At 46.4% G+C, this 12,068-nt stretch overlaps 1 protein-coding gene across 1 annotated transcript; it reads right to left on the reverse strand.

The window, feature by feature from the left end:
* On the reverse strand, positions 1–8,349 carry LOC309400264 (erythroblast NAD(P)(+)--arginine ADP-ribosyltransferase-like; the record flags this gene model as incomplete). The annotated part of the gene is made up of 5 exons (XM_081968680.1): positions 8,227–8,349; positions 7,283–7,359; positions 6,155–6,683; positions 1,382–1,523; positions 1–145 (listed from the first exon to the last, which is right to left on the reverse strand). The coding sequence occupies exons 2-5, from the start codon at positions 7,349–7,351 to the stop codon at positions 1–3; spliced, it is 885 nt and encodes a 294-aa protein (XP_081824806.1). The 5' UTR covers positions 7,352–7,359; positions 8,227–8,349.
* Between the last annotated feature and the right edge of the window lie 3,719 nt (positions 8,350–12,068).

The raw sequence follows: 12,068 nt of genomic DNA on the forward strand, positions 1-12,068 counted from the left end.
TCATGTGCCAACAGAGAGGATGCCGTGTGCCACCTCTGGCACGTATGCCATAGCTTCACCATCCCAGGAATAGATGTTGCCTGGCTCAACTGGAAGTAACGGTGAGACGGATCTGTGAGATGGAAACTTCTCAAAGAGATCCAACCTAGAAATAAGGAGAAATTTCCTGACAGTGAGAACGATTAATCAGAGGAATGGGAGGCCTTCAGAAGTTGTGGGCGTGTACCAACCCTGGAGGTTTTTAAGAAGTAATTTGTCCATTATAGTCTAGGGTCTCATGCTTGAGCATGGGTTGGACTAGAAGACCTCCAAGGTCCCTTCCAACTCTGTGATTCTTTATAAATCTCTCCCCTCGGCCTTACCAAGAGAATGGTGATAAACAGCATTTGGAAATGAACATCAGGTCTTCTGATAGCTGATACGATTGGCTAGTATCAAGGGGAAGATGACTTTGAAAAAACTTCATCTCTCACCATAACAGGCAAGACGAGGTGAGGAGTAGCTGGGAGGGGAGGGGTGTGGAGAGGCCAAGCCAGGTGCCCCTTGATGTAAGTGACATTGAGTTGGCCACGCCCACCCAGTCACAAGACCACCCAGCTGCGCTCAGCCAGCAGTTATTCCGGCAGGTTAAATTATTTGAATCCCACCACTGGTCACAGTGGTTAGAGTGCAGTACTGGAGGCTATGCCTGCTGATTGCCGGCCGACTGCAATTTTGAATCTCCCCAGGCTCCAGGTTGAGTCAGCCTTCCATCCTTCCGAGGTGGGTCAAATGAGGATCCAGATTGTTGGGGGGAATCCCCCCTGCCTCTAGCAGCACTCTGCTGGCCAAAAGAGGGTTTTCACGGAGGCTCTCAGGAGTCCCCACATGGCCCGTTTTTGGCCTCCCCAACCTCCAGCAGCAATCTGCCAGCCACAAAGGTGTCAAATGCCCAGCATGGCTGCGCCCACCACAGCCACCCCCACCCCCCACATGCCCAGCACTCTGGGGTCAAAGACAGCCCTGATGCAGCTCTCAATGAAGTCGAGTTTGATACCCCCGGCCTAAGTGGAGCTGCTGTTCCTAACCCTAAGCCTTGATTCTATCACTGCATTCATGCAGCCTCCTCTCCCTTTGGAAATAATTTGACGGCAAGGACTATCACAGCCCTAGAGGAGAGATGGGCTGATGGGGAGGAGAAGGAGGGGAAAAGGACCCCAAGGCAGGTGATCCTGTGGCTTCCGTGGCCTGGAGGGACCCCTCCCTGTCCTCGGCTAGTCAATGGCACATGTGGTTCTTCACCATCTCCCCTTTTTTAGGCACAACCAAGATTTTCACAGCAGGAAGTGGCTTTTTTGACAAGTGGGAGTGGGTGGGTGGGTGGGAACATACTGCCACCTGCCTGACTGGCAACCCATTTGAAGAGGTGCACTCCGCCGCTGCCGAAGCTTCCTGTACCACTACAAGTCCTGTGATCAATCCGACCGATCCGATCACACCCAAGGCCACGCCCCCTGAGATGATGGCGTTCTTCCTGTTGACTCCTGGGAAAAGGAAAAAAGGAGAAGCCACATGCAACAATCTTACAAAACATCGGCCAGCTTAAGTGCTACCCAATAAAGGGGAATCTTTGTAGCTCAGGGTTGACATGAGAGGCCTTTGGGGCTCTCTGAGCTTGGTGGGTTTTGGGGGAGACGTTTCATGACCCAGCTAGAGAACATTATCAATGCTAGAAGGGAGGGGTTTGAAAGGATGGGGAGGGGAAGGGGGAGGGGGGATTCTGGGGTCCTTGGTGCTCTGTGAGCTTAGTGGTTTTCTTTTAATAAATTTTAATTTTTTTCCCCCAAAAAAGACAAAACAACACATACAGAACAAGGGCAAGGAGGAAGAAGAAAAAAAACAATTTCATCAAGCATGTCGTTTGGTTACAAGTTTTTGTGCAACGGTTTTTACAATTAAGAATAAAGTCACTGATTATCCATTAAACATAATTAAATATTTCATTGAGCATTGTGTGTTCAAGTTACCATTAATATTCTTTCATTTGTGACAACACTTGTTTCCTTGCATCCATAATTATCTACTAGGTAACAATAAGTCTTTATAACATTGTATCACCAATCTCTAAGAGATAAGAATAAGGATTAAGTCAAAAAATTCCCATTAATTCATATAACATACTTCTACTTTCCGTTAACCATAGAATTTCCAATCATCCACAACTCCAAATATAATTTTCCATTATTAATTGTCAATCCATGTGGTATTTCAATCTATATTTATATCCATTATTCATTATATCATCGTTATTTCATTTTATATTATAAAATAGTCACCAGCTACAGTCATACCTAACAATTTAAATCATCTCACTCTTATACATTAAATACATTGTTATTCTTATATTGTATAAGTAAGTAGTCTGTTTCATAGTAAAAGTTTAACATATATAGAAAGAGAAAAAAGAATTTTTTTCAAAACATTAAGTATCGCTTTCTATTATTATTACACATAAGATAGGATAAAGGGAAAAAAAGATTCATTTCCAGGTTTTTTTATCCAGCCATTGATAAAACAAATCCCATACTTTATAGAATTGCTCATCCTCTAGTTCTCTAATTTCAAATGTAAGTTTACTCATTTCAGCACAGTCCATTATTTTCCGAACAATTTCTTCCTCTGTTGGTACTTTCTCATTTTTCCAATGTTTAGCAAATACAATTCTAGCAGCTGTTAACACATTTATGATCAAATATTTCAAGTCCTTATTGTATATTTCTGGTATTATTCCCAATAAGAAAAGTTCTGGTTTCAAGTCTATATGTTTATGTATCATTTTCTCTAACCACATGTGTATTTTAGTCCAGTATCTTTTAGCTTCAGTACAAGTCCACCACATGTGGTAGAATGTGCCCGGCGTATGTTGACATTTCCAGCATTTTTCAGACTTATTCTTAGACATTCTTGCTATTCTCGATGGGGATAAGTGCCACCTATAAAACATCTTATACAAGTTCTCTTTATATGCAGTTGACATTGTCATTTTATAATTTTGAATCCACAATTTTTGCCATTTTTCTAGTTCAATCCCATGTCCAAAGTTTTTTCCCCAAGCTAACATAGTTCCTATCACTTGTTCTTCATATAATTTCACCTCTAATAGATAGGCATAAAAATTTTTGAATTACTTTTTCATCATTACCTGTTAAGATTTTATCTAATTCAGTCATTTTGTCATAAACGCCCTCATTTTTTCGATCTTCATTGTATCTAGAATGTATTTGCACATATGAATACCAATTGAGTTCAATACCTTCTTGTTTCAATTCTTGTATAGATTTAAGTTCACCTTCTGTATTCAATAATTCAGCATATCTAACTGTTTCTTCCCTTTTATATAGTATTGGATATGAAAAAGCTTCAATAGTTGATATCCAGACTGGAATTTTCAAGTAGTGCAACCTCTTAACCTTCTCCCAATTTGATAACAGAGCCTTTCTTATAAAATGCCTTCTGAAATAACCATGCGTTTTAGTTCCTTTATACCATAAATATGCATGCCATCCCAACAACAGGTCATGACCCTCTAGATTCAGAAGCCTAGCATTTCTTAGCATTATCCATTCCTTAATCCACATCAGACTAGCTGCCTGGTAATATAACTCCCAATCGGGTAAGCCCCACCCTCCCCTTGATTTGGCATCTTGTAACAATTTACGTTTTATTCTTGCTTTTTTCGCTTGCCATATGAATTTCAACACCATTTTATTTAATTCTTCAAAATAGCCTTTCCCCAGCTTAATTGGAATAGTCTGTAACAAATATAACATTCTAGGTAGGATATTCATTTTGATTGTTGCGATTCTACCAATCATTGATAATGGAAGATTCTCCCATTTCGAGAAATCTGTTGCAATGTGTTGCTTCAATCTAAGATAATTATCTTCTTTAAGAGTGCTGCATCTGGCTGTTAGGTGAATCCCCAAATAATTAACTTTATTTGTAATTTGCATTTCCAAAATTTCTGCCAATTCTTCTTTTTGTTTTAGAGGTATATTTTATGTCAAGATCTTTGTTTTGTCTTTATTTATTTTCAAACCTGCAACTTCTCCATACGCCTCAATTTCTCCTATCAGTTTAGGTGCAGATTGAAATGGCTCCTCAAGAATGAAGACTAAATCGTCAGCAAATGCTTGCAGCTTGTATTCTTCCTTTTTAATAGTCATTCCCTTTATTTCTTCCTCTTCTCTAATCTTTCTATTTAGTACTTCCAATGTTAAAACAAAAAGCAATGGTGATAGTGGACAGCCTTGTCTCGTGCCTCTTTTGATTTCGATTGGATCCGTCAGTTCTCCATTTATCATTATCTTGGCTGTTTGCTTGTGGTATATCGTTTGTATAGCTTGAATAAAGTTCTTACCAAAGTTCATTTGTTCCATTTGTTGTATCATAAACATCCAATTCACATTATTGAAGGCTTTCTGCGCATCCAGAAACATCAGAGCCATTTGCTTCCCAGAGTGGACCTGATAATATTCCAAGGTATCCAAAATTGTCCTTATGTTGTCTCCAATTTGCCTCTTTGGTAAAAAGCCATTTTGGTCCGGGTGAATAAACCCATTTAAGTATTTTTTCAGTCTCTCCGCCAGTATAGAAGCAAATAGCTTGTAGTCTGAATTCAACAAAGAGATAGGTCTATAATTCTTAATTTGCATATGGTCTGCCTCCTCTTTGGGTAGCAATGTAGTAATATATGCTTCCAGCCCCCTTTGTGCACTCAGAATCTCATCTCTTGTAGTCTTTCTAAGAAATTTGATGTGAACCTCTCTTGGAACATTGTGTGTTCTAGCATAAGCTGAATTAACTCTATAGACCAGGTCAATATCCCAACCCAACTGCTGTCTGTCTTTTTTAATATATTCAGCCAATAATTTTGTCATGATCTCCCTCAAATCTTCATCATCAGCCTCAATTACATTTTGAAATCTAAGGAAAAAAGACATCCTTTCGAATTCCATTTTTATCTGATGGTTCTCAAGTTCTTGGTTTCCTCTCTGGACCCCCCTCACCTCTCCCCTCATCTCAGCTGTCCCCTCCTCCAAAACTTCCATCTCTGTGTATTTTTAGCCATCTGGTTTTGGCTATCTCTGAGCTGTTCATTCATTTCTTTCAGGTGGTTTTTCAAGTCCTCCTGCCCCTTTAAGAGCTTTTGAAGCATCTGGTGAGTTAGGTCCTCCTCAGGGGCTTTGGATTGTAATAAAGATGTTAATGTCTGTTGTCCACTGGGGCTAGATGTTGAAGATGTTGGAGCAGAACCAGCAAAGCCTGGTTTCCCAGGTGGTGGTCTCTTCGGTGCGATTTAAATAAAAGGAACTCAGAGCTGTCTGTGTCCATATGATGAAATGGCAGCTATAAAAGGGGATAGCCAAGAGAGATCACGAGGCAGGGTGTCCAGACAGCAATAGGGACCTTTTCTATAGTTCAAATCCAGACATTAAAATCCATTATTCCAAGTCCAAGATACAGTGTCTCAAGAGATATTTCTGAGTGTCACGGAGACAAAGACAAAATGCCAGCAATATCCATGGGTGGAGTCAAATTTCAAAGTACATAAAGACAACGGAAGTGTGCCATCTTGCCTTGCCAGCACCGGGATCAGAAGGCAACAAACCAAAAGTTTTCAAAGTTTTTAAAAGACTCAGATCATCACTTCTCTTTCACAATTGCAGTAGGGTATTCATCTGCTTGCTTGCTATGAGTGTGATTTCTTTCTAGAGCTCTCTCTCTCCTCCTCCGAGAGCAGAGAGCAGTCCAAAGCTGCTTTTCCAAGGGGGGGGAATCCCCCTCCCTCCAATTGCACTTCCCGGGAACAGATTGAAAACTTTAAAAAGCTGGCAATCCTTCATTTAACAATCAAAAAGGGAATCGGGGAGAGTTTCCATCTCACCACATTGCAGCTGTAGCCTTCAGATTGTCAAGTTCATCCAGCAGCCTCGATGCGAAAGCGCGTGGAAGCATGGAAGCTCCTCGCGCACCCCTTTCGCCTCCTGGCTCCTAGGGCAATGCCAGGAGCCCCCCCGCGGCCGCCGCCGCTGCAGGGGACCCCCAGCTAGCTGCCCCTTTGGCAGGGTGCCCCTTCAAGGCTCCCTGTGCCCCCCGATTGAGGGGAGCCTACCAAGAGCGCGCAGGGCGAGCGAAACACGCCCCTCGCTCTCAACAGCCGGAACCGGAAGTCCTTGGGTCACATTTTCATTCAACGAGGAGGAAGCAAACTGTCTGAAGCAGACTACCGCCTTTTTGGAGGTGGTGAAAGGGACGTCTTTTTTCCCGCGGAAGACTTTATAGCATGTATCCTGTATCTTCTTGGCCTGAAGAGCTTTGGTGAGGAGGAGGTGGAAGTCCTTGAAGGCATATTGTTCGTAAGAGTCTTGAGATTTCCCATTTTCTCTTGTAGCATTGTTGAAATCACGGTACAGGCTATCTCTGATTGTGTAGGCCACAATCACAGTGCCATAAATTGCACTGAAGTTTCTGACTGTTTGGCCAAGGCTGTTCCAGTACTGTGTGGCATTTTTCCAGGTTGCATTATATTGTTCTGGCAGGGGAATCTTTCCTGATTTCCTCAGCTCGAGGCCGCAGTTAACGTACTGGTCATCCACAGAGTTGTGGAACATGGTGAGGAGGATCTCTCGGAGACAGAAAACCTGTCCGAGAAAAGAGAAGTTGAGGAAGGACACAAAGAAAAGGAAAGAGTCCAAAGGTTGATGAAGCAAACAGTTGGCTTTTTGAGCCTCCCCAAAAATACATGGAGGAAGGTAAAGTAAAGGGGTCCCTGTGGATTTTACTCCACAATCCAGGTCCAGCTCTTGGGGACGGTACTCATCTCTGTTTCAGGGCCATAGGAGCACAGCATAGGAGAACAAACCCAGCAGGAGAAGTTTCAGCAGCTCATCTGCATTTGAAAGGCCACTCTTTTGAAGAGAGCAAAGACCCCATTCTCAACAGAGAAGACGGCTGGTTCGAAAGAAGGGTCAAAGAGGCCATCTCCATTAAGATTGAACAGCCCCTCTCAAGGGAGGGGAAGGGATTTGAAACCATCTATCTCGGGTCTACAAGATGGTCCTCTCAACAGTTCCAAGAAGATTCCACACCAATTTCTCCTACTCAGGTGACCCGGAGGGCACAGATAAACCTCCAGTTGGCTTCAGTGACTCTCAGAGAGAATGCTAACGACCAGATGACTGCAAGGAACATAAATTTAGAGAGGTGGACACTCCAGCTGCTGAAGCTGCTCTGTTTGTACCTGGAAAGGTCCGGTGAAAAGTCCAATCAGGCACAGCGCCTGAACCATCTGGATGGATGGCGTCTTCATGGCGACTCCTGAGAAAAGACAAACAAGAAGAAACTGCAGTTGTGTGCAAAACCCCACCCACGATCTTAATAAAACGTTGATCAGTTTAAGTCCCACCAATAAAGGGAAATCTTTGTAGCTCAGGACTGAAATGAGGAGGTCCTTGGGGCTCTCTTAGCTGGGTGGTCTCCTTGCAGATGTTTCATCACCCAAGTACAGATGTTCATCAGTGCTAAAAGAGAGATTGGGGTCTTCCTCCTCCTCCTCCTCCTCTCTATTCCCTGCTCTTCTACTCCTCTCCACAAAACTCACTCCCTCCTAGCACTGATGCTGTTCCCTAGTTGGGTCATGAAACACCTGCAAGGAAACCACCCAGCTCAGAGAGCACCAAAGACTCCATAGTCGTTCCTCCTCCTCCTCCTCCTCCTCCTCCTCCTCCTCCTCCTCCTCCTCCTCCTCCCCCTCCTCCTCCTCCTCCTCCTCCTCCTCCTCCTCCTCTCTATTCCCTGCTCCTCTACTCCTCTCCACAAACCTCACTCCCTCCTAGCACTGAGGCTGTTCCCTAGTTGGGTCATGAAACAACTGCAAGGAAACCACCCAGCTCAGAGAGCACCAAGAACTCCATAGTCGTTCCTCCTCCTCCTCCTCCTCCTCCTCCTCCTCCTCCTCCTCCTCCTCCTCCTCCTCCTGCTCCACCTCCTCCTGCTCCTCCTGCTCCTGCTCCTCCTCCTCCTTCTCCTCCTCCTCCTCCTCTATTTGCTGCTCCTCTACTCCTCCCCACAAACCCCACTCCCTTCTAGCACTGATGATGTTCCCTAGTTGGTTGATGAAACGTTTGCAAGAAACCAGCCAGCTCCAAGAGCACCAGGGACCCCCACACACAGTTCAATCCTGACCTCCAAAGGTTATCCCCTAAGGCATGCTGGGCAACCGTCTGTAGAAATGAATTTTGTGGGCATCCATACTGAATTACTTTAAGCCAGAAGAAGCCTTCAACGGGGAAGCAAGGGGAAAGTGGGCAGAGCCAGCCGAAAAATGAAAGGGGTCCGTGGGGTGGTGGGAACAGACAACAGGCAAGTGGAGGGAATGCGAAGACTTTAAGCTGGTATTTGTGGGTTGGCTTCACAGGCCTGACGTGCAGCTTTGTGGCCTCGCGTCGACCGATGTGAATAGTTTGTTGCTTCTTTTGTGGTCTTCTTTTGCACTTCCGTTGGGCACCCCCTCGTGCCAATATCCGTAAAGAGCTTGCGAGGTCATGAAACTCCAATTGTATCTTTTAACTGATCAGTAATTATCTCTCTGCCCTTTCCCTGTTCTTTGTTAATTATTTGCTAAATACAAGGCCAGGGGAATAAATCCCTGAGAAAAGACAAACAAGAAGAAACTGCAGTTGCGTGCAAAACCTCACCCACGATCTTAATAAAACGTTGATCAGTTTACGTCCCACCAATAAAGGGAAATCTTTGTAGCTCAGGACTGAAATGAGGAGGTCCTTGGGGCTCTCTTAGCTGGGTGGTCTCCTTGCAGATGTTTCATCACCCAAGTACAGATGTTCATCAGTGCTAAAAGAGAGATTGGGGGGGCTCCTCCTCCTCCTCCTCCTCTCTATTCCCTTTTACCAGGTCTGCCTGGTACGTCAGTATCGCCCCTTCCTGGATCGGGATGCTCTGTGCACAGTCACTCATGCCCTCGTCCTTTCTCGCCTGGACTACTGCAATGCTCTCTACATGGGGCTGCCCTTGAAGAGCACCCGGTGGCTTCAGCTGGTCCAGAATGCGGCCGCGCGGGTTGTCATGGGGGTACCTAGGTGCTCCCATGTTACACCCCTATTAGGCAGCCTGCACTGGTTGCTGGTTGTTTTCCGGGTGCGATTCAAGGTGTTAATTATGATCTTTAATGCGCTCCATGACTTAGGCCCAGGGTACTTGCGAGACTGCCTACTGCCACCGGTAGCATCCCACCGTCCAGTACGATCTCACAGAGTTGGCCTCCTCAGGGTGTCGTCAGCCAGACAGTGTCAGCTGGTGACCCCCAGGGGGAGAGCCTTCTCTGTGGGAGTCCCTTCCCTCTGGAATGAGCTGCCCCCAGAGCTTCGTATAACCCCCGACCTCTGGTCCTTCCGATGTGCCCTAAAAAGTTGGTTTTTTCAGCAAGCCGGCCCAGCCTGAATAGAATAAAATAAATTATTAATTTTAAATTGTCAATTTAAATTTAATCCTAAATTTGATGTAAATTGTCAATTGAAGGTTATTGGATTTCCTTTTCAATCTTTTTTAGCTTTTGTCACGTGTGTTTTTATGTTGTACGCCGCCCTGAGTCCTTTGGGAGAAGGGCGGCATAGAAGTCCAATAAAACCAAACCATAACCAAAGACACTGAGCTGAAATACTCAGCTGCCCCTGCGATGGGAGGAGCTGACAGTGGAGGCAGGATTGGAGGGTCAGCCGGCAACCAGCTGCTCCCCGGAAGCAAACTGGAGCTGGTGTCTGTAGTGAGAGAAGCGGTGAAGATGCTGGGAAGTGGGATGGAGAGACAGTGCGGGGCTGATGGACATGCCCGGCCAGGCACGCACTACCAGCTGGCATAGCCTTCCTTTTACCAATCAGGGCAAACCTTGGGGCGAGGGTAGGTGGGAGAAGGAGCCGAGTCCAGATGGTGCTGGTGACCGGTCCAAGGATGGGGGTGGGGTCTAGAAGGTGAGGAAGAACACTGGGGAGGTCTGGGAGGACAGACGTCTATGTGAATAGAGAGAGAGCGTGGCTGCAGGGGGACACAAGGGCTCAACCCCTCCCCCCTTGATAGAGGAGAGGCCCTTTGAGCGGGAGCACAAGGGTCACCCTTGACTCTGTTTGGAGCATTTGGTGTTCTCCTCTCTGAGTGCCTGCCTGGGTCCTTCTTGTTATGCAGGAACCCCTGTTGGCCTTGAGAGGCCTCGCTGCTCCAGTGTCTGGGTGTGAGAGCCTGTTCCTAAAATTGGGCTCAGGGAATCCACTGAGAGTGTTGCACCAGTGATGAAAAACCATTTCCTAAGAACTGGGGGAGGGGGTGCAAATAAATGCCTTGGAGACCCCAATCTCTGAGGTTCCAGAGCCCCAATCCCTCCCGCGGCTGCCTTCAAGCTCAGCCCCATGTGAACTGAGGGCCCCCCAATTGTGGGAAAGGGGGCGGGGCTGTCTTCTGTTTTGCTAAAGTCCTTATCTTTTCATGAAAAGCCTGGCACAGGAAGGGGGAATGGGAAACCCCAAGCAGCCCCCCAGCCCTTGAAGAAGCCCCGGAAGGCTTGGAGAGGTGAACCTTCGTAGGACTTCCTGGATCCAGATACAAACAGGGCCATAAAGTGCAGGTGCACCTGGGACCTTGTCCTGGCTGAACTGGGTGCAGCAGGGACAGGCCAATCTTTCTACCTGTGATCTGCTACTCAGTTTCACTTTTGGTTCCTCTCAAAGATGAAGCTTGTGTTTTCTCCAGAGGTGATTGGCAAGTGGCCAGCAGAGGGGGGAGGGGGCCCAGGCCAATGCCACATTTCCAAGAGGGCTGGGGTGAGGGGTGAGTGGGCAGGGCTCTGCCTTGAATTGCTCCTGAAGAGCTCCTGAAACGGAAATGAGGGGAACTCATCAAATTTGCAGTTGAGAGCAATCGTGGCGGGATAGCCGGCCCTTTGGAAGATAGGCTGAAGATCCAGAAGGCTGAAAGACTGAAGGGCTGAAAGGCTGGGCCCTGTGCAGGACAATGCAAGGCCGTGGTGGGATAAATAAGGTTTTACACTTAGTCAAGAGAAGCCAAATGCTCAGGTATAGAATAAGGGACTCAACTGTAGCAATGGAGAGATGGATCTTGGAGTCCAAGTGGACCATCCCTTCAATAGGAGCCCGCTGTGTGTGGCCGCAGCCAAAAAGGCCAACTCAATCCTCGGCTGCATTGACAGAGGGACAGAATCAAGATTGTGTGGGGTACGAGTACTGCTCTGTAAATCCTTAGTAAGGCCACACTTGGAGTATCGCATCCGCTTTTGGTCACCAGGATACAGAAAAGAGGTTGGGACTCTGATCAGAGAGCAGAGAAGAGCAACCAAGAGGATGAGGGGACTGGAGGATAAAACATATGATAGTCAGTTATAGGAACTGGGTTTGTCTAGCCTAACAAAGTGAAGGACCAGGGGTACTTGAGGGGCTGACCTAAAGAAGAGGGGGTGGACCTATTCCTCAAAGCACCAGAGGCCGGGAGAAGAAGTAAAGGATGTACACCTATCAAAGAGTGATCCACCCTAGAGATCCCCTCCCTGTGGATGCCCCTTTGTTGTGGGGGAGGACCTTGCATGTTCTGTTGGGGTTGAGGGATATGCTGGAGCAACATCACCAGCCAATACACCGGATGAGCAGCCATGCCAGCCCAGTCTCAGCTGAAGAGGCAGACTATGAGTATCCTCAAACTCATTAACCATGATGAGACGCCAGAAAAAGTCTCAACATCGACTCAACATAGCAGTTGCTGTCCCCGGTCAGCTGTTGAAAAATGATTTTCAGGGCTGGAGGAAGACCTGGTCACCTGCTCTGCAAAACACGTGCCCTGGAAATTTTACGGGAAGGGTCTCCACCCTGTCAGGTATGGTGCCCAACGATAATACAACAGGAATCCCAGTTGCCATGGCCGTCAGTGGAGTAAGCAAGCGTCTGGGTTGCACAGAGTGTTGTCCCCCAGGTGGTCAAGGCAAGGCAGGCCTCTAGGGACGCTCAGGAAAC

Source organism: Natrix helvetica, assembly GCF_964273705.1.
Source record: "Natrix helvetica genome assembly, chromosome: W".
NCBI lineage: Eukaryota > Metazoa > Chordata > Lepidosauria > Squamata > Natricidae > Natrix > Natrix helvetica.